Below are 23949 nucleotides of genomic sequence, written 5' to 3'. Positions count from 1 at the left end.
GTGCTCGCATCAAAGGCAGAAAATTGTTCTTACTGCAGGTGGGCATAAAACCAAAGGAGTTATCAGGAGATGTGAACACAACAGTGGTCTCAACCACTACCCCTCACGCAGGGGCCATCTCCTCAAGACCCCAACCAGTCTGGCACCAAGCCACTTTTGAATTTCTTATGTCAAAATGAAAGGCCCAGGAAATCCTCCACAGAGAGCCCCAAGTACACACCACCCTTATGCATTCTGTGTATTTACAGTATCTGTAGAAATTGTAGAGTTGATTGTCACTCCATCTGCGACCAACTATTAGTACAACATCCTCTGAAGCTGAGCTGCCCAAGTTGCAACAGGCAGGAAGAATTTCTAGGAGATCCTGCTGGAGATGCTCCCTAAGCTTCCCTGCCTTCTGCCTCCCTGAGACTCGGCTCAGTGGCATTTCCTTTCAATGACTGCGCTGCTGGAGAAACTTTTTTGGTAAGAATTTAATTTTTCCATCGTTCACTTTTCTTGCTTAACACAAAAAGCGTTTTTATTTTTGTGCTCTTTCAATGAATAAAAAAAAAATCCTGCTTTTAATGAAGTAGGTACAAAGGATTGGGAGAGAAACAAGCCAGAGTCCCTGACTCCAGAATAGAGGTGAAATAGGCACGAGATGAATGAATGGAGTAAAAGAGAGTAGTGTGTGAGAAATGAGAAAGAAGGGAGTGTCTAAGCAATTTCAGTACAGAGTGAAGCTTTTCGGGTTGGGGAGGATTATCATTGACAAAGAAGGAAGGAAGAAAGGAAGGAAGGAAGGAAGGAAGGAAGGAAGGAAGGAAGGAAGGAAGGAAGGAAGGAAGTTCTGCACATAAAGCAGGGAGCACTGACAAAAGCAGTTGTTACAGGACACCCTGCCTCTGGGGAGCCCCTGGTTACTTTGTGGTTGCAGCTCAGATGGCTCATGTACTTCTCTGCCTCAACCTTTCCAGGTGCTCTGAGTTTTCCATGGATGGAATCCAGCATTTATCTCTATTGTCACTGAGACCTGCAGTTAAAGGCACATGGGACCACCTTAGGCTCAATAGGGCATCATCCTTGTACAGCTTTGTGGGGAAACTGTTAAACTTCTTCTCACTCTCAGATTTGGCACCAAAAGCCTCCCACTGCATACAGCATCCCATGGTTGGCTAAGGTTTCCATATCCTTAACTACCCATCTGGTTGAGGTCTGAGAACAGCTTTCCCTTAATTCAATCCAACAGCCCTTTATTGAGAAACCGTAATAGGCCTGGGCCTCCGGGGAGATCACTTGCTGACCTAATGGCTCTCAGAGCCCAGGAAGGGAAGACACGTATGGAAAATCCAATCGCGGTCCACAATGGTAAGCACAATCAATGAAGTATGGTACAGAGTCGCTGTGATCAATATGCTGTGTGTGGTGAGCTGGATGGTTAAGAGGGAGACACCCATGTCCCCAACAAGGCTGAGTACACAGAAGTGACTGATAACAGAATCGTCGAAGTGTCGCTCCCGTTCTGCTATAAACCAATCGGTCTCAGAGCTGAACTTGGAACTGGTGAGCCTGGCACTGGCCCAAGCCCCACGTCTGACCTTGCAGACCCTACGGACCCTTTCTGCAACCACCCCTGTGAGGTGGGGCTTGGCTCTGTTGGGTTGTCTACTCAGTAATAAATGTATGCACCTAGACCTGAAATAAACCAACACGATTTAAATGACTGAACTAGTATGAACCTATGTCAGGTGAATTTCCACTTCAGCTCCCAGCAAAGCTTCCTACTTAGCAGAGTGCCTACTTCCTTGCACACAAACACTCTTCCTTATTTCTGATTCAAGTTGTTCTTATCATGATTGGACACGGTTCTTATCCCTCTTTATTTTGAAATCATGGATGGGTCTCATGATTTTTCTATTTATACCAAGTAACCATGGTTCTTTTAAACCTGAATTCAATATTTGGGGGTTTTTTTGGTTATGCCACATTTCAAACGTATGTTAAAAAGCAAACACACATGTACCTGTGATCCGGATTTAACAAGGCGAATATTTCGCTGCAGGTGTCTCAGCTCCTTCTCTCAAATAAATAAACCACTGCAGATGTAACAAACAGCCCCCCATCCCATCTGTCTTGTTTCCAATATTTTCTTGTCATTTCTTCTACCTTAAATCTTTGGGAGTCACCTTTGTTGCTCTCGTAGAGCACTACAAGGTTGTTGTGTCTTTCAATACAATAGTAATTAGCCTCGCTAATTAGTCGACATTTTCTACTTGGTTTAGGCTGTAAATTATCCAAAGTAGAATAAAGTTCCAAATGGTTTGCTATTTCTCTTTTATTTTCACCCGGGGACCTACTGATAACACATTTTTTCAAGGCAAAAGAAATTTATTCAATAGAATTATTTATAATTCTATAATGGCGGGATGGGTTAGCCCAGTGATGGGTATTAAAGAGGGCATGTATCGCATAGAGCACTGGGTGTTATAGGAAATTCACTCTCAAATTAATGGCAGCAATCCATAGATTAAAAACAAGCACCTGAAGAATGGGTAGAGCCTCTGGGAGGGTCTGTGCTTTAGGATTAAGAGCAGGTACTCTGTGTGAGAGGGGCCAGAGAGCAGCCAAATCAGCCTGATCTTCTTCAAGAAACTGTAGGTATAATCGCACAATTATCAACTAGTGCTATTCACTGTGGTCAGAGTCAGCCATATACGGAGACAGGGGCAGAGAGATTAATTCACTTAAGCTGTGGTGATGGCTGAAGGAAATGCAAGGATGAGTCCCTTTCCTAGAGGAGATCAAAATGCAGAAGGAATGCCCGCACTGGAGCTTCAAGAACCCCTGAGCTGAGACAAAGGGCTTCAAAGCCAGGCAGAGCAGGGAGCTCAAGAGAAGCGTCCTGCCAAAAGGTAGATTCCACTCATGCATTCATCTAGTAAACATTTACCAACTTTCTGCTTAGGCCCATGCACCGTGAAGTGCTCGGGACACAGAGGGAGAAGGTGGGTCTCTGTAAGCGAGCTCTCCAGGTGTGGGACACCAGTCTTGACTGAGTAATGGCCGGTAGGACTGACGGGTCCAAGCATACGTCCTCACCTGCGTGGTCTAGGATCAATAATGCCACTATTCTTGACCCTTACTTCCCCTGGGCTCCTTTAAACAAGGTGCCAGATGGTGGTGCTTGGATATGGTTCACCCCAAGCTGCTAAGCTGAAAAACAGGAATTGTCACAATTTTGCAACCATGTATTGGGGCGGGACGGGGGTAAAAATATGAACCTTGATTAATACAACTAAGAATAAGCATGCATTAACACCTGATTTCGAAAAAAACAAGACTTCATTTGAAACAAAAGTTCTCCATATAAATTGATGCTTCATTAAGCTTTAACTGTTATTCATTCTTAATTAATGTTGACCTTAACCCTGGTTTAGACCTGGTGTTCTTAGAATCAGCTCAACATCAATATCTACTTCTGATCACACATTTGGCAAATGCCATGTTTAGGGTATTTAAGTCAGCCAGCCCCCCAAGCACAAATTCTCTCCTATTTTGTTCTTTTACCTAATATTAGACAACTGACTACTTCTAAATTCAATTCAAATCAACATTTATTGATGAACTATAAAGAGGTCCAGAGATAAAAAATTAAATAGACCATAACCTATGAAGTTATACTAAGTAACAGAGTTCTAAAGAAGTTCAAATGAGGCCAATTTGTTACCCAACGAGTATTAAAATTTTGTTGCTTGTTAGTGTTACAGATAAGCTACGAGCTAACAAGTAATGGCTTTTTCCCTGCTACTTTTCCTCTTACCATGACAAGAAAATTTTTTAAGAGTTACATAATATCCTTAGCCTAAATTAAATGGAAGCTAAACTGTATATTTTTTATTGTGAGTAAATAGTCATAATATAAAATTTACCACTTTGGCCACTTGTAAGCATGCAGTTGTATACCATTAACAATCACACTGCTGGGCAACCATCACCACCATGCATCTCCAGAACTTTCTCATCTTCTAAACTGAAACTCTGTCCCCATTCAACAGTAATTCTCCATTCCTCCCTTCCCCAAGCCCCTGGCAAGCAGTTAAAGTGTATTTTTTTTAAAGATTTATTTATTCATGAGAGAGAGTGCGTGTGAGTGGGGAAGAGGGGGAACCAGAGGGAGAGGGAGAGAGAGAATCTCAAGCGGACTCCCCACTGAATGCAGAGCCCAATGCGGGGCTCGATCCCAGGACCCTGAGATCATGACCTGAGCTGAAACCAAGAGTCAGAAGCTCAACTGACTGAGCCACCCAGGTGCCCCAAGTGTTTTTTTAATAATAAGAAGAAAGTAATTCCTTCCCCACCTGACAAATCTTCTTCAGGCCACACCCCTCCATCCATTGCCCCATCAACCAACTGCAAACGAGGCCGATGTTTACCACACTCTACTCTCAGAGCTCCTCCTTCAGGGCAGACTATGATTTGAAGACTCCAAATGCTGAATATGTAATAAACTTCATATATTTTAATATTCAAAAAGTCAGGCAAGCAAAATTTAATTCTTCTCAAAGAAGCAAGGGTATGTCATCAGAAGCAGAAACTACGTCAGCGGTGTAAGATAATTTAAAGTAGTTATGATTCCAAAGAATCCTAGAGATCTATCCCCCATGAATTACAAGGGGCCACACAAGTGCCCAAGTTCCTGCTGGAGCTGGACCTTTGTCCCTCAACACGCCATCATCCATAGGGAGACTGCCCATTACGTGTATTTTTAAATGTTTGGGGTCCTTCAGAAATCTCACTTAATCATTAGAGGACTCAGAAGAATGAATTTCCTTAACTGAACAACAGCAAGGTGATATCAGCTACTGGATTATGGAACAAAAAATACAGTAGGTTGTATGTGACTTCATTCCTTCAATTTCACACTATGTTAAGGAATAATGGGAAGACGTTTTTCCATATTTCACTACAGTACAGAATTGTTTTACTTTTACTTATTTCATAAATTATACATGGGCATCGTATTTTAAAATGCCACACGTGTCTTATATTCACTTGAAAACATTTTCAAGTACTTTAGGAGACTCCATCTCTATATTTGATCTGACAGATTTGCGGCAACATGGAGTAATTGGTGTAATTCATACTCTGACAAAGGTCTCTCAGTGAAGGAACATACCGAGATGCTTTCTTCCCGTCGATACTGCTTCCAGTTCCTCCCGCCGTCACTGAACATGAGGACGTAGCTGGTCACCCAGTCAGAGCTCCCGTACCCTCCCTGGGTGGCCACAGCTGTGACCTCCATTCTCTCTCCAAGGTCAATCTGCAGCCACTGGTATTTATCTGACACAAGTGGAGACCAGCCACCAGCCCCTTTGAGTGGAAATAGAAACAGGAAAAAATAGTAAAGGGAAAGAATTCTTTAAGAGCTACATTATCCTGTAAGAATGGGATCATAAATAAAATTTATGAAAATCATAGTTCCAAATTCTAGAACATATAACCCCCCATGATTACACACACACACACACACACACACACACACACACACACACGCATGCACTCAAAACCACGGGTTAAGTAAACAGATGAATCCTACATTCATCATTAACTGCTTTGGTTTTTAGCTCATAACCCCTGACTGCTGTCCCCCGGTTCCACGCAACAGGTGGACAACTAAACACCATGTTTCCCACCATGTGGCAATATCAGCTTAAAACTAGTGTCTTTACTGGCCTGTATGTATGACTTACCTTTGGCTGGACCTAAAGGAAAATATTCAGACCATGGTAGAACTAGAAAAGCTTATTTCTGGAATCCGAACATGAGGAAGTACTGTAGTGAATGTTGGGATAAGAACAGTGGTGATGGCCAAACCGTACACTCGATATGCTTACAGATTCATGCAAGAAACAGGCATTTCAAAGAACGATCTGAAATGCAGCGTGGCAGGGACGGAGGTGAAGGTTTTTCTGTGCAGGGAGGGAGAACTCTGAGAGGCCGCAGGGAGGCTGAGGGAGAACCCCGAGCGAGTAAATAAGGACGTTCTCAGGTATTGGAGAGAATAGCCGCAGAGCAGAAATCACGATGCTTTGTTTGGTCCAGTGAGAAACAGATGAGAAACAGAAAAGTTAAGAGCTCCCCGAGGATGTGCTATTGACATATTTTGTTCTTCTGGTGTCACAGAAACATGAGTTTTGAATTTGGATTTAGATGTCACATTGAATTTTCTGATTTTAAATTAATAAGCAATAAAAAATTGGAAAATAAGCTTGAAACACCTTCTGGAACCGGTGTTTTGCTAATTATCTGTGTCTAGAAAACACGAGTAATGTAAACAATGCCTAATATGACAAAAGGAGTCTTTAAAACAATTTTTCTGGCACTGTTCTGACACCGCACTTGAGGTTCTCATAATGAGGTCGAATGCATTAGACTTGATCGTCTATGCATTAGATCATCGAATGCATTAGACTTGATCGACATTGAGCGTCTTCTCGTGAGGAACTCTTACTGACACCCACACTCGGTTTGCTAATGCCAGTAGGGCTGAGAGTATGTCAGGAGGTGTGTGACATGGTCACAGGATGGCTGGGAGGGAAATGGAAGTGGGGCGCTTGCATCAGGGTGTGGGGCGTCCCCAGGAGGTGGGCACGTACATTTCTTCACCACGTCCTCCATTAGTCGCACAACGTGTTCATGCACGAGCTTCAGTAAAGTCTAAAGCTCACAAGTTCTCTAGAACCCAGATTCTTTCTCATTTCTTTCTACCCTGGTTTCCCGCACTGAATCTTTGTTCAAATATTCCAAATTTTCCTCTCAACTCTACCGCAAGCACAATGCCTTTTCCTTGGACCCAGAAGCCCAAATATGCTGCAGTTTTGGTTGTTCTGTAATGCATTTTTAAACTTTGTATTCTGAAGAGCTGCAAACATGATATAGGGGATTCCTGTCTACTTTGTACCCAGTTTCCCCCACAGTTAAGATCTTACGTCATCGTGGGACTTGTATCAAGACTAAGATATTTACACGGGTACGATATTAATGAAATGATAAACTTTATTTTGATTTCCCCAGTGTTCCCACTAACTCTATTTTTCTGACCCAGGATCCTGTTTTGACATTGAGTCTCCTCTGTGTCCCCCAACCCATGACAGTTTTGCAGTCTTTCCTCGCCTCTCATGACAGGATTGGTTCCACTGTTTTGTCCGAGGGTCCCACTAACAGTTGATAAATGGAAGTCTTTCTGTATTCTCTCTGAGAGCTAACTAACAGTCTGAGGGACATTACTCTGCAGCTGGGTGTGATTTTATAATAGTCACAAAAATAAACTTAAAAATTAGGCGTTGGCATTTAGCTGATCATTTTAACGTGGAGATTCCACGTTTGAAATTCTCTATGGATCAGTTCAAATCTCTGACGAACTACTCCAAGTCCTGTATCCTAGCTCATCCTAGTTGGTAGTAAAGTTCTGTAGAAGTACTGATGATACACTTGCCCACATTTCGCCATCCTTCCCTGCCAATTTTAATCTCTCTTGAAGCCAGGAAGTATCATCCGCATGGCATCACCCGCGTGGAGAAGCACAGTTCAGTAAACACATCATGGTGTCTCCAGCATGTTGCCTCGGGGCCGGCCTCTCCCACAGGTGCAGCGGCCCACCTGCCAATCAGGCTTCCACACGCGCAGCTAAGACCCTGAGCATCTCCTATCCCTCACCTGCAGTGAGGAGGTGCTATGGTGTGCAAATTAAGCTCTTTGATTACCTAGAGGCTGTGATCAAGGGATGGAACAGCAGAATCCCCTATGCCAGGGGGCGATTCGCTTTAGCGGGATAACACGGTCCCCCGCAGTCCCCAGATCACTGCTGGGTGCTGATGTGGGCTGCTGGGCATTCCCTCCCATGTGCACTGCGGACCGTGCGTTCCCACCACCACCTGCCTCTCTCCCACCTCCGCCACTTCCTGAATAAAGTGTCAAAATGTGTACAAAGGAAAATCTATCCAAGGGGGGCCCACTTGCACAGAACAAAGTCCCAGTGCCTGGGAGGTCACCCCACACGAAACATCCTTCTCACTCCTCAGGAAAATGTGGCGCTTTGGTGCTGTAAGGAGGATGCGGCGGGAGGATGTGTTAAGCACCCAGTGTTTTCTCTCCCATCGATTGCCGTGCACTGAAGACAAGGGGCTGTCACCGCCGTGGCTTCTAGGTGAATGAGGGGCCACAGCCCAGGTGCTGAGCTTTCCAGTCACCTTATTACTGAAGGGTCTGTTGCCTGCCACTTCACACCAGATAGAGGTAAGACCGTGCAGTTTATCAGTTACCCAGTATTGTTTGCTGACCACCAACCAGACTGTATTTTATATCGATCTGTCGCAAGGTTTCTGTTTCTAGTTAATCCTGTGTGACTGCTTCCCCTGCCTTTGGTTGGCTCAGACACAGGCAGGGACGAGTCCTCGGGGAGAGGAAAGGTTGAATGGGAAACTCTCAGCGGGGCCTCAATTACTCTGCCCACTGATCACGATGACAGTGACCACGGCTCCTGGTGGTCACAGGGCATGCGCTCTCACAAACTGTTGGCTTTACACAGAGAAGAACATTACCTGGGGGAGAAAAGCCAAAGCTTATGCCTTCTTCAACCTTCAACAAATACCAGAGCAGCAAACTGTGAGAGACTCTTAACTCTATGGAACTAACTGAGGGTTGCTGGAGGGGAGGGTGGTGAGGGGATGGGGTCACTGGGAGATGGGCATTAAGGAGGGCACACGATGGAATGAGCACAGGGTATTGTATGCAACTGATGAATCACTAAATTCTACCGCTGAAACTAATACTACGCTATATGTTAACTAACTTGAATTTGGAAAAGAAAAAAAAAAAAAGATACCCATGGAAACAAAAGTCAAGTGGGTTAATTTGAAGTGAACAGACCTACCCATCCTCAGGGCATCTATATGCAGAGCAGATAAATGGCTAAGCTGCAATTGTTGCCAAGGGAAGTCTCCCCCCACGATCATTACTCCATTGTCCCAAATGGGATCTCATCCAGCGATGGGTGCTCTTTCCTCACTTACACGCATCTCAGTCCACAGAAGATTTACTCCAAGTTCCAGCCGGGGCCCAGCGTGCGAGGGAAGAGCAGGAGAGAAGCAGGAACCCCTTGCTTCCTTCCCCAGGGAGATGACTGACATCCCCAGGAAAGGCGGCCCGGCAGGCAGACGGGCTCCATGGGTGGGTGCCCCCCTGACCTCCCCACTCAGAGGTCCTCACGCTGCACACGCTGAAGCCTGGGTCAGACCCTGCCCATGTTACTGGGGGGATTAAAGCATTTGCTGCAGTTCTGATTCCTTAGGAGGCAATTCCAGCTACCTCCTGGTAGCATTTCTAGCTATCGGGATGGAGTAAGCCCAGAAACCCTGCCTCTGGGCTTGCCTAGGTGTGCTCTGCTTCCCTTCCCGTGGCTTCCTGCACTCTGCTAGCAGCCTGAGCGGGGGGGACAGGACGTTTCCCACAAAACGCATCCAGAAGGGAAAAGTCAGCGGCAGCTGTCTAATTGTAAACCGCATTCCTGTGCAATGTGAAGATACCCTAAAATGGCCTTGTAAACAGACCCTTCAGAAGTTAAATAAAAATATGTGTTCACTGGTCAATCTGAGATTTATATTAAATGCCAGTGATCTTGAGGAAAAGAAAGCACCCTGTAAGCATTCACGTGTGCACCCTCCCCAGGGACAACTTGCCGTGCCCTTAGGCACCAAGCATTCCAACTGCGGCTCTTTTTGCATAAAATAAACAAAAATCTGTCAATCCTGTGTGTTTTGTTTTGCTGTTCTCACATCGATTCCTGATCACTTGTTAAAGGAACATACAGTAAGAGAACCACTGAGATCTGAGCTGATCCGAGGTTCTCCAGCTCTGATTCGTTTGAAGTTCTGCACTGACAAAACCGTAAGATGATTCTGCTAATTTCTCACCTTAGAAACAGAACAAGAATTGCCCAGCAAGCCTATAAGAATCCAAACAAGTCATAAATCCCTCATTTGTGACTGAATAAAATGTGTGACTAAGCTTATTCATGTCCCGTGAAATCTCTAGGTTTACAAGGAGCGCGGCTCTGGGATGTGTCCTAATGCTATGAAAGCATCATCTCAGCGGCCCCCTGAGTTATGCAGAGCAGACAGGATATCCGATCATCCTTGAGGCCAGTCTGAACAGCGGCACCGCCCTCTGCTGTGTGCAGACCAGTGGGGAGTCCAGGCCGCCTGCAAGACCAGGAGGCCAGGCCAGCACGGGCAGCTCCACCGCCCCCAGCGCTCCCCACGGATGCTCCGCTGCTTGCTCTCAAGGCAATGTCTCCTTTTTTTAAAAAAAAAAATATGGTGGAGGATCATGTCAGGAAATGCAAGGGTGAGATGCTCAGAAATAAAACCATGACAACTAAATTATCCACCCATTTGTGACTGCTTGTCAGCCAAATGCCTCTGGAAAAAAAAAATTCCACTGATGCTAAAACTTGCATTTTCTTTAAGGATGTTGTATGGCTTAATTCATAACAATTTGTAAGCACGCCGTGAGAGCCTCCGATGAAAAGAGTCGTGTACCAATTACCTGCTATACAAAATAGAATATCATAATGAATGCAAAAAGGGTGAGGCTTGAGCCTGGCAAAATGTGCATGCTGCTGACGAGCAGCACTCGGGGTGGGGGCATTCAAGGGATGGCACTTGAATGTGTCAGAGCAAAGCCCACTCCACCAGCTCCCCGTCAGCCCCTAGTCCAGGCAGGTCTCCCTCCACGTTCATGGTAGCAGAGCAGGTGACCGCAGGGCCCACGGAGAGGTGCCAGTAGCCTTTGTCCCTGGCTATGGTCTTCCTGGGTCACAAATGAAACATGCGGTTCAGGACTCCTGCGTTGATTTCAATATGGCACCTGTGTACCAGTAGGGATCCCAGGTGCCTCGTCAATGACTGCTAACTGGACCTTACCACTTTGGCAGACATGAAGGTCACCTTAGCTGGTACCTCATTTGCCAGGAATCCTGGGCAGAAAAAAAAGGAAATTCCTAGAAGGGGCAATGCAGTTGAACGTGACTGGATGGAAAATCAAAATAAAGATTAAGTGTTTTTGCCTTTCCTTAGGGAAGTTATTTGAATCACAGCCTTTATTCCTAAGTAAATTCTCAGTTGTTGATCTCCGCTCAAGTCATGATCCCAGGGGCGTGACATGGAGCCCCGTGTTGGGCTTTGCGCTCAGCGTGGAGTCTGCTAGTCCCTCTCCCTCTGCTTCTCCCCTCACTCGCATTCTCTCTCTCTCTCTCTCTAAATTAAGTAAATAAAATCTTTAAAAATAATAAAAATAAAATAAAATTATGTACTGACTATTCTCTTACTACCCTATACATCAGGTAGATGCAGTGATCAGCTACATATAAAATCCCTGGCAGGAGCCATGATAGTTCAGATACTTCTATTTTTCCATAAAAATATTTGAAAGCTCAAACACTGCTGGGCAAAATAAGAAACTAGGGAGGTAAGACAGACCACCTTCTTTACAACCTCCAGGTACCATAACATAGACCAAGGATATTTTAACCATATAATCAGGTAGTCTAACATGATTTCCATCACCAGGTCATGCACTGAATTTTCAAAAAAGCTAAAACCCCTACATATGAAGAATCATCATCATTATTATAATCATCCACATTTTATACAATCCTCATTTTACATTATAATATCCTAAACTGAAATGAACTAATCTGTTCTCCAGCATTTACAAAGGCAAAAGAAATGTCAGGAAAGAATCTGGAATGCTGGCTTTTATTTTTTTTAAGATTTTATTTATTTATTTGAGACAAAGAGAGAGAGAGCACACAAGCGGGGTGAGAGGCAGAAGGAGAAGCAGGCTCTCCTCTGAGCAAGGAGCCCGATGCGGGGCTCGATCCCAGGACCCCAGGATCATGACCTGAGCCGAAGGCAGATGCTCAACCCACTGAGCCACCCAGGCGCCCCTGGGATGCTGGCTTTTAACAGAAAATATTCATAGATAATCCTTCAGAAGGAATACTGATAAACTGTGCTGTCTGAATCTTGCTTTAGGAATGGGTATGAAATCAGATGGTAAAATGAAGGAATATTTAGTGAAATGTGTATTGTACACAATCAGAGTAGCAACAACCACAAGAAAGAACCTCGTCAGTTGATTGCCACGCTCTTTTCTATTTTTTTAAGATTTTACTTATTTATTTGACAGAGAGACACAGCGAGAGAGGGAACACAAGCAGGGGGAGAGGGAGAGGGAGAAGCAGGCCTCCCGCCAAGCAGGGAGCCCGATGTGGGGCTCGATCCCAGGACACTGGGATCATGACCTGAGCCGAAGGCAGACGCTTAAAAGACGTGCCCCTGATTGCCATGCTCTTAAAAAAATTAATTTAAATCTGCAAAGAGAGATCTGGATATAGTAAATACATTTTATACTTACCATTTTACAATGGCTGCTTTTCATATTCTAAGTTATTTATTTTTTAATTAAATGTAATGGAAATAAATTCATCTTAAACATTGGGATTTTCCCTTCCGATGCTTATCAACTTTCCAGTGCCACCACGCTGACAGGACCGGAGGCCTGAATCATAAAGATATTCTGTGTATGCAAATCAGAAACACAATACACAGGCCCCTTGGGATCCTTTAAACTAATTAAGTATGGTGCTTATTTAGTTTTTACAGTCTTTGGGCAACCACTGGAAAGTTTAGATGTTAAGCTGGTATTAGAGTAACCACCAGACCAAAAATAGTAAATTTGATCATTTAATTATTAATTGAAAACTGGCTTCAATGAGAAGATATATTCACTGGAGTACTGAAAGTTATCATGACTGATGCTTCGTAAATATCTGGAGGAGTAATTATCTGGCCAGAAATGCTTCTTCATAGTAAAAGGCCATGAAGGTGGTCATCAGTGGGCATGCTCTCACCACCTATACTCACCAAAATCCTTCACTGTGTCCTTACTCTGCCCTACCAGTCTAATTGATCATTTGTGGGGTTCCCGCATTTGATTTTTGAGGACACAATAAAACTCAAGCTATACTTAAACTGTAATCTTAGAAATACCAAATTAAGGGAGGAAAATGCTCCATTCCATAGTAATATCTTCAGAATTTACATTTACATGGGACACAGTCAATTTAAAATTTTACTTTCTGAATGAATCATTCACCAAAAGAGTTAATCCATCCCTTTCAAAGGCAGTAAAACATTTGAGTTTTCAGCGTATGTATTAGCTTATTCAATCTGCTGAACTATTATTCGTGCAAAAGGGAAAGTAACTTAGTCCATGACACTCAAGGAGCAAGAATGAATGAATACCTCTTCAAAAAGTAAGCTCTCTTCCCACGGATATGAAGAGAATCTATTTTCAACAAGAGCCTTTGCCCAGGCTCCTCCCAGGCCAGGTCCTGGGATGGAGCTGTCTCCCCATCACTATCCCGTGAGCAGCTTCACATTTCACTGATGCCAGCCAGTGGCTTGCTGGTGTTCCCCAGTGCCCGTGACGCTGGCTCGTTCGTTTGTTGTTTTAGTTACCCACGATAAGCGTACTTGACTAGTCACCCATCCATAGAGTGCTCTAAAACTAAAAAAGGATGATAAAATAGGAAATACTCCAGAGCCTCCAATAATTCCCTTCTGATTTGCATCTCATTTATGATCATTTGCAGGCCATCAACAGGCAAGGGAAATGTCAGAACAAACAAAAAAGATGAATACTAAAGACGAAGGAAGCTAGCAAATGATAAAATGTTGAACCTGCTGCTTCATCTTCATTAAACTGCAATATAATTACTTTTTGAATCATGAGAATGAATATTAAGTAAGAATGATCGTTGTTCTCTCTGAGAAAGAATCATGATGGATTAACAACAAGACGGTATCGGACTCACCATCTCTGCGATTAAGACTTGCAAACCCCGGGCCGTGGCTGCTGGACAGCTCCGACGAGCTGCTGAAGGACTCTCGAGGCAAGGTGGATGCCAGCGGAACATCACAGTTATCTGTGCAGAAAATACCAAATTCAGATGAACCCCCTGCTCCAGGCTTTCCCGTCTTCTTCCCTCCCTCCTTTCCTGCTTCCTTCCTACTCTCCCTCCTCTCCTTCCTTCTTCCCTTCCTTTTTAGTTAGCAGGCTAAGAAAATGCTAGAACCTGTGGCAAACATCAGTCTCCATCAGAGGTGTGTTAGTAAATGTTTAACAACAGGCTCTTAAAGCCCTGATTGGTAGCATTTGCCATCTTCCATGGTGCAAATACTCCCATCATGGGCAATTCCAAGCTGTCAGCGTGATGTCACCAACCATGGAACTGGAAAGAGATTCACACGTGTCACGTCATTCTATAGTATTTCCACCATGCAGATCCAAGAGACCGAAATAACCTCAAGAGCATAGGTAATAGTAAGATGCCATGACATAGAGTAATAAGTGGTGAGTTTGGAGAATTTACCTTTGTTTTTAACATGATTTACTTAATTGTAACTTTATATAACTTAATCTTTAATAATGACTGTGTTTTAACAACTGGCTTACAAAATTCATGAAAAGTTAACGATTGGCTCTTGCTAGCTACTAAAAGTTGGTTCCAGCCCACTGCCCCTCAATGGATAACTATTAGAAGAATTTCCTTTAAAATCAGGAAGAAGACTTTAATAGGCATCACTGCTTCTGTTGAAAGCTGCTCTCAAAGTCCTATCGGTACATAAGAGAACATTTAAAAACTAAAAACAAAGAATCGGGAAAAAAAAAAAGCAACTGTCATCACTTTCAGATGATACGATTGTGGAGGTAGAAAATCCAAAATTAAGTACCTGACTGGCTTAATAGCTCAATACCCCAAAACTGATTTCATTTTAAACTCTAGCTGGGGTTAGATGATAAATAGAATAGCAACTAATAACAAAACACATAAAGTATCTAAGAATGAATCTTACAAAACTGTGCAAAACGTTTATGGGTATTATTATAAAAACTGTATTGAAAGACATTAAAGCAAAACCGCATAAAATACAGACTCCAGTGATCACAACCAGGAAGACAGTATTTTTAAAGTCTCAGTCATCCCCAGTTTGATCTAAAGATTCATTAGGAGTCCAATCAAAAGCCCAAGAGGCTTTTTCATAGAAATTGAATTGAGGAACCATGACTCAGGAGTTCGTAACATGGGGCACAGATATGATTTAAGGAGCCTGTGAAGACAGAGAAAAACTACATCTTTATTTTCATTAAACCCTCAGCTGAAATTCAGCATTTTCTTTAATCATGAGCATAGACAAACCACAGCATTTTCAGTAGTGCCCATGCTTTTTTGTTTGTTACCATCATAAGTTACAGATATTCTTATAACAATCATTGTCACAGATATCTAGAAATATCATTCATGTTCTTCCTTACTTCAAAATAATCGTTATTTATTCTACTCACCAGTAGATTTTGTTATTTAATGTGCTAATAACTAAGGAGACTTATTATATTACTATTTCTAATTTATTGATATCAGCGCTTCACTGTAACTGGCATATATATATATATATATATGTTTTACACATTGCTCTGAGAAGGGGACACAGACTTCAACAAAGTACCAAAGGGGTCTGTGGCACAAGGAAGGCGTCAGAAGTCCCTGTGATGGTGTGTACACTGGAAGCACAAAGTGTTGAGTTATTACTGGGATATTATTCGTACTTCAGAAAACTCCAGAGGAGGAGGGTTATCTACAGTTCACAGTCAACTGAGCTAACTTGAGTATGAGCCTAGAAATCTCTCAGGGGTAGCAGCATGTTGAGCAGACCTGCATTATTCTCCCCGTATGCAGAGGGTTTCTGGAGACCTCACCACCACCTTGAAGTCACTCAGCAGACTGAGGGCAAGAGAGGATTATTCCCATTAACTGTGTGTCTCAGGAAGCCTTCTCTCTTCCCAGCCCTGGCCCCACACAGTGTCCTTTAGGGATCTGTCCTGATGCCACCCTCTCCGTCCCCTCTGTTCACACTATTGTCATCTCACCACTTATGGTCTCCCCTGAAGTTGGAAACTGAATGAGAAGCTAGCATAGATTTTGGAACCGGACTTGGGTGGGGTTGGCATTTACCAGGTTTGCCTACTCTTGGGAGTGTCACTCACCCTTCTCTAAGCCTTGGTTCTCTCCTCAGTTCAATGGGAAATCACACAACAGGACAATGAAGAGACACACAACTGTACAGTGAAGAGACACACAGCTGGACAATGGGAAATGGGTCACACAACTGGACAATGAAGAGACACAACTGTACAGTGGGGAATCACACAACTGGACAATGATGATATCCCATAATTATACAATGGAGAGTCAACCCCCACAACTGTACAGGGGGGAGTTACACAATTATACAATGGAAGTCACACAGCAATATGGCAGGGGGTACAATGGGGACTCACACACTAAGAGGACTGCTGAGGATTAAAAGTATTTGCTTTTATTATTCTCACTATGGTAAGACACACTTTTTAAGTTCCTTCAAATGATGCTATAACAGGGCGCCTGGGTGGCTCAGTCGTTGAGCGTCTGCCTTTGGCTCAGGTCATGATCCCGGGGTCCTGGGATCGAGCCCCGCATCTGGCTCCCTGCTCGGCGGGAAGCCTGCTTCTCCCTCTCCCACTCCCCCTGCTTGTGTTCCCTCTCTCGCTGTGTCTCTTTCTGTCAAATAAATAAATAAAATCTTTAAAAAAAAAAAAAGATGCTATAAGGACATTTTCCCCATACAGAGATGTAAAAGACAGTGTTCAAAGTTCCAAACCATATTGTCATTTTTTATTCTTTCTTCAAAGAAGGCATATGAAGCTTAGTCTTTAAAAAAAGAAAGTAATAGCTTGTGTGCTGTAATCTTTCTTGGAAGAACAACTTATAAAGTTTATTTTAAAATGACAATTTTCTTTATAACCCTAACTTAGAGGCTTCAAAAACAGTGTTCCAATTTATGGCAACATAGTAAAAGTTGAGAATATGTGTGGTCAAAAAAAAGTGGTCACATCCTTACAGGGAACCTAGAGAGGAGCTACTCTGGATTTGCACAGTGTTTTTCAGGCATTCAGTGTGTTTCTAACGAAACTTAATCCATGTAAGGTGAAGGCTCAGGAGCCATCCCAAACCTCCATTATCTTTGTTTTCAACTTGAAATGTCTATATTTTCTACTAAGATTCCTGAAGCAAAAATTGTCAAGACCCAACTTAATTTTCTTTTTCTTGGCATCATATAAAACACTTGAATCCAACTAAATGAGTATCACTCTTATGAATAATCGGATAAATATTATTTCTATCCAAAAAAATATAGATGATTCCTGAAATGTTTCAAAGCTACAAGAATTATTCACAAATTATGGTTTTTAACAAGTGAGATTGCAAAACAATTTTAAAGAACCACTATTTATCACTTAGAGGGAAAAGCAAGTTGAGTACAAATTATAAGCTTATGAGAAATAACATATGAAAATAGACAGAGAATATTACAGTTAAGCTAAAACAATTTTACTTCCCTTCATAATAACCACTCATATTAATGAGAGTGATTCTATGGAATAATCTTAATTTTGAAATGCACTCATCCTTCAGTGGTTCAAATGTACTCAAGGTGAGGTTCTCGGAGAAGCTTACGAATTCTAAAGGAAAAGTGATGGTCCATTGTCATGTGTTTTAGAGAAAAAACGAATACACCACAATTGTTCATGATTTATGTATGACTCAGATCAGAGTGCTAGGGACATCCTTGTGTGCATTCTGATATAATAAATTCATATTTATGAAATACGCAAAACTTTTCTCACTAGTTGTACCTGTTACAATGCCATTTTAATCAAAAGCCTATTGTATGTCTTACCTACAGAACAGCCTTAGACTGAGATTATAACAATATTTCAGCTTCTGTTTTTGAAAATTATATATTTTTCCAGGTGAAATCTTAGAAATTTGGAACTTCACACAACTGGGGAAAATATAACTGGCTTAGTCCTCCCAATCTAAGTGAGCTGATCTGAGGGTTTTCCAGGCTCTTGACCTCCTTCTAAAACTACTTAAATCTACCCCTCCCCACAAACAGAAAACTACTCCAGACAGACTCCCTTAGTCAACCACAGCCCGTTGGTAATACATTTGCTCTGGTTTCTTTGACATTTCAAATTCAGTTTATACTCGATTGTGTATAAATGGTATATTTTCAGGGTGCATTATCTTCTGGATGAGATTAAAAATTCCTCAACACAGAAAATTCATGTTTGTTTGTTGCTTGTTTTTCACTCTTCAACATATCATAATGGACTTCAGACCCTGGAATGGAAGAGAAAGTATGACACAAAGTCCCCTCGACTTCTGGCCCTACTTGCTCCTCCCACGTGGGCAGCTCGAATCAAGGCCCAGACCCACGCAGTGGTGCCCCTTGGCCACTGGACCAGCAAGAACATCTGAACTCAGAAGAACCTGAAGATACCCGGGAATCTTTCTCTCTCAGGAGGAACGAGGCCCAGAGCTAGGTTGCTGCTCTAATATCCACCATTCCTGGTGGCCCATCAAGGCCTCTGAGAACTTTGTGAACATCTGGGGCCCCCTCCCCACCTTTCCCAAGGTGTGTGCTTACAGAATCCCAATCCATACAGATTCCCGATCCATGTCTTCAGCACTTTGGACCACAGTGCTGAACTTGGCCAAGTCTTTGGGGGCACTGGCCAGTTTCCAACCCTCTGGTACACGCATAGTGGAGCGGAGGTAATGCCCCCCTGATAACCTACAGGACATTCCAAGTTTGTAAGCATGGCATGCAGGATGCTCTAATGACCCTTACATAATTCTCCAGCTCCATCTCACCCACCCCCACCCTCACTTGCCCCTGAAAATATGTGCTGCTGTGTGTTCAGATCTGCAATTATCCCATGTGGGTCTATACTTGGCACCAATTGGGCATCCCATGAGTTTGAACAACTGCGGGTCTGAGTTGCTTCGTTTCATGATCCTCAAAGCCAGCCTGTTAGGAATTCAGGTGGAGGAAAGCAGAGGTGATTTCAGATTTCTTGTCTGTTCCAATAAGTTATGATGCCAGTAATAGAATATAGTTAAATCTCTGTGAGAACAAAGTCAGAAAGGGCAAATTACTCCAAGTTCCTCGCTAATTTATTTATTTCACCCGTGCAGAGAGTGCATGCTTACCCATTAGCACAGTCCAAAGTTAAGCACTCTTGTTTTTACTTCTAGGCTTCCTTTCCTATCGTAACCTATGTCATGAATTACTCCAAAGGTTTGGTTTAGGTTCACTGTATTAAATCAGAGCTATTTAATGAATAGATCTAGATCCAGATGTTGCCTGTAAAATTATTCCTCAGCATTGAAGGATTCACTTTTTATTGTAAGTCAAATGGTAACACTACAAAAACAATTTGCCATTAATTTTAGTGGTGTGATATAGCAAACTAATACTCATTAATTGCAACTATTATTAAGTATAAATTTGAAATAATTATTGTTCTTATAATTAAATTATACCTCATATTCCCTCCAGCTGAGTGAATTCATACTGGTAGTGTTTCCTTTTTTAGATCAAAGCATTTGTAAAATGTCTTACATATTTTTGAGAAATTTTTAAATTACAAAATAGTATATTCGAAATGCTGAATCCAAATGGTAGAGAAGATGTAACTGGGCAAATATTTGTTAATCAAAAGAGCTCCCTGCCTAATGATCTGGCTTTGAAGTTCCAGAAAATCTGCAACTCAAAAGCACAAAATCACTTTTGAAAAAGTCTTCTTGTTAGAGCGCAAATCAATAAAATTGAAAATAGGAAATCAATGGACAAAATCAAAAGCTGGCTCTTCGAAAAGGTCAGTAAAAGATTCTAGCCAGGCTAGCTTAAAAAAAAGAGAGAGGTCACAAATTACTAATATCAGAAATGAAAGAAAGAACATCACTAGAGATCCTGCGGACATTAAAATGGATAATAAAGAAATAATATGGACAACTTTATACCCACAAATTTGATAATCTATATTATGAACTAATCCCTAAATGATACAATCTGCCAAATTCACACGAGAAAGAAGACAATCTGTATAGGTCTATATCTATTAAAGAATTTGAATCTATAATTAATAACTTTCCAAAACAGGAAGCACCATGTCCAGATGGCTTCAGTGGTAAGTTCTACCAAATTTTTAAGGAAGAAATTTCACCAATTCTCTACAAATTCTTTCAGAAGCTAGAAGCAGAAGGAATACTTTGTAATTCACTTTATGACAATTGAATTACCCTAATACCAAAACCAGTCATAGATATTACAAGAAACCTATAGACCAATATCTCTCATAAACATAGAAGCAAAATCCTCAACAAAATATTAGCAAATTGAATCCAACAATGTATAAAGAGAATTACACACCATGAACAGGTGTAATTTAACCCAGGTATGCAAGACTGATTCAACATTCAAAAAGCAATTAATGTAATCCACCACATCAATAAGCTACAGAAGAAAAATTACACAATCATATAAATAGATGCAGAAAAAAAAGTATTTGACAAAATCCAACACCCATTTGTCATAAAAACTCTTAAACTAGGAATAGAGGGGAACTTCCTCATCTTGAAAAGGAATATCTACTGAAAACCTAAAGTTAAATCATACTTAATGGTAAGAACTTGAACCTTTCCCACTAAGATCAGGAACAAGACAAGAATGTTCCCTCTCCCCATTCCTTTTCAACATCCTATTGGAAGTCTTAATTAATGCAATTAGACAAGAAGAGGAAATAAAAGGAATATAGACTGGGAAGGAAGAAATCTTTGTTCACAAATGACATGATCATCTATGTAGAAAATCCAAAAGAATTGACAAAACAAAAACCTGGAACTAATAAGCGATTATAGCAAGCCCACAGGATATAAGGTTAATATACAAAAGTCGATTGCTTTCTTGTATACTAGTAATGAACAGGTTGAACTTGAAATTAAAAACACACCACCATTTACATGAGCATCCACAAATATGAAATACTTGGGCATTCATCTAACAAAATATGTACACAATCTATACAAGGAGAGCTACAAAACACTGATGCATAAAATCAAAGAACTAAATAAATGGAGAGATAGTCCACATTCAAGGATAGGAAGATTCAATACTGTCAAGATGTCAGTGTTTCCAATTTGGTCTATAATTCAAGGCAATATCAATCAACATCCCTGCAAGTTATTTTATGGATATCAACAAACCAATTCTAAAGTTCATGTGGCAAGGAAAAACTACCCAGAATAGCCAACAGAATATTAAAGTTAGAGGACTGACACCACCTAGCTTCCAGACTTACTACAAAGCTATGGCAGTCAAGACAATGTGGTATTGGCAAAAGAACTGACAAAACAGATCAATGGAACAGAATAAAGCCCAGAAGTGGGCCCTTTTGACAAAGGAGCAAAGACAGTCTGTTCAACAAATGGTCTGGGAACAATGGGACGCCCACATGCAAAGTCATGAGTCTAGACACAGACCTTTCACCTTTCACAAACATTAGCTCAAATCAATCACAGATCTAACTGTAAAATACAAAACGATAAAACTCCCAAAAGACAGCACAGGAGAAAATCCAGATGACCTGTGTTTGGCAATGACTTCTTAGATAGAACACCAAAAGCATGATCTAGGAAAGAATTGACCAGCTGGTCTTCATGAAAGTTAACATTTTCTCCTCTGCAAAAGTCACCGTCAAGAAAATGAAAAGACAAGTCACAGGCTGGGAGAAAATATTTGCAAAAGATACATCTGACAAAGAACTGTTCACCAAAATATAAAAAGAACTCTTAAACTCAACAATTAAAAAAAAAACTCCATGTAAAAATTGGTCCAAAGACTTCCAGGCACCTCAACAAAGAAGATTTGCAGATGTCAAATAAGCATATGACAAGAGGCTCAACATCATATGTCATCAGGGAAATGGAAATGAAAACAATGAGATACCACCACATACCTATTAGCATGGCCATCACCTGGAACAGTACCGACATGAAATGCTGGCAAGGATGGAGGGCAAAAGGAACTCTCATTCATTGCTGGTGGGAACGCAAAATGGTACGGTCTTTTTGGAAGATAATTTGGCAGGTTCTTAGAAAACTAAATATACTCCTAGCATGCATTCCAACAATTGCACTCCTTGGTATTTACCCAAAGGAGTTGAAAACTTACGTCCACACAGAAACATGCACGCACTGTTTATAGCAGCTTTACTTGTTAATTGCGAAAACCTGAAATCAAACAAAGTGTCCTTTAGTAGGTGAATGGATAAAGAAACTGTGGCACAACCAGACAATGGAATCTTTTCAGCACTAAAAAGAAATGAGCTATCAAGCCATGAAAAAACATGAAGGAACCTTAAATGCATATCACTAAGTGAAAGAAGCCAATTGAAGAGGCTACATACTGTTTGATTCCAACTATATGACATTTTGGAAAAAGCGAAATTATAGAGACAGTAAAAAGATCAGTAGCTGTCAGTGTTTAAGAGGTAGACAGGAATGAATAGGCGGAATGCAGGGGATTTGGGGGCAGTGAAGCTACTCTGTACGATCCTGTCGTGGTGGATACATGTCTTTATACATTTGGCAAATCTCATAGAATATACAACACTGAGAGTGACCCCTAACATAAATCATGAACTCTGAGTGATAATGATGTGTCAATGTAGGTTCATCAGTTTGAATAAATGAAGCACTCTGGGAATGATTGCTGATAATAGGGGAGGCCGTGCATTGGTAGGGAAAGGGGGAATATGGGAAATCCCTATACTTTGCTTAATTTCACTGAGAACCTAAAACTGCTCTAAAAATAATGCCTATTAAAAAGCAAAGTCTTGGGGCGCCTGGGTGGCTCAGATGGTTAAGCATCTGCCTTCGGCTCAGGTCATGATCTCAGGGTCCTGGGATCGAGCCCCACATCGGGCTCCCTGCTTGGCGGGAACCTGCTTCTCCCTCTCCCTCTACTGTTCCCCCTGCTTGTGCTCTCTCGCTCTGTCAAATAAATAAATAAAAAATCTTTAAAAAAAAAAAAGCGAAGTCATTCTTTTTATCAAGAACTGAGAATTTACTTAAGAATAAAGGCTGTGATTCAAATAACTTCCCTAAGAAAAGACATAAACACTTAATCTTTACATTGATTTTACTCCAGCTGTATGTCAAGAAGCCTCTGCGAAATTTAGCTCTAGCACTTGGCCGAAAACCTCAAGTCTGTTCCTTCCTGGTTTTAAAATCATGCAAAGCTGTGTGACTTCCAAACCTCAGAGGAATCACAGCCTTGGGGGAGAACTGTTCCAGTTTTCTCACGGGTTGCCCTCCTTCCGCACCCTAAGGAGCCAAGGATTTGCACCTGTTTGAAAGGCCAAATTTTAAAAATCCCAATTATTATCCACTAAGGTCCCCCCAAAACTTATATTCAGCAAAAGGCACGGATACCCAATGGTGACTGTGATTCCAGAATTACAACTGGTGCCATTTTAATGAGTCATCCTGCTTCTCGTATAGGATCAGCAGGTTTTGTAAAGAACCAATATTTATCTTTATTTCCTCAGCTTCTAGCGCAGGGCCTGGCACTCGGTAGGCCTCTGATAAATGTGTGCTGAATTAAATTGGCCACAAGTTGGAGAACAACTTTCTTAAATCTCCATATCTAAGTTATATTTCATCTTGACACATACTGAGCTTACACTATCGGAACAGCCAAATTCATCCTGATAGGAAAAGCCTGCCGTCCTCATTTCCGGGCCAGGGGCGGGGCCGGTGTGTGGCAGTGAACACGGGTAAAGAAGGGGGGTCCGCACCAGCACGAGGGGACGGTTTCACTCCTTTCATTCTTGCTCCTGCTTTCACATATCAGTAAAAGTCAACAACCCACCACACTCGGGATATTTTTCAGA

General features: G+C 41.9%; 1 protein-coding gene across 3 annotated transcripts in view; it reads right to left on the bottom strand.

Annotated features, from left to right (window-relative positions):
- Positions 1-23949, bottom strand: part of LOC118527586 (contactin-associated protein-like 3) — a 180533-nt gene that overhangs the window by 136485 nt on the left and 20099 nt on the right. For all 3 annotated transcript variants that reach the window (XM_078062282.1, XM_078062284.1, XM_078062283.1), the window contains exons 2-3: positions 13922-14032; positions 5159-5352 (exon numbers count right to left, since the gene is read on the bottom strand). In XM_078062282.1, coding sequence (XP_077918408.1) covers positions 5159-5352; positions 13922-14032 — 305 coding nt within the window. The remainder of the gene's footprint in view (positions 1-5158; positions 5353-13921; positions 14033-23949) is intronic.

This window comes from Halichoerus grypus, chromosome 14 (assembly GCF_964656455.1).
Source record: "Halichoerus grypus chromosome 14, mHalGry1.hap1.1, whole genome shotgun sequence".
Classification (NCBI taxonomy): Eukaryota; Metazoa; Chordata; class Mammalia; order Carnivora; family Phocidae; genus Halichoerus; species Halichoerus grypus.
The sequence above is the reverse complement of the archived record's forward strand: the minus strand, read 5'-3'. Positions and strand labels throughout refer to the sequence as shown.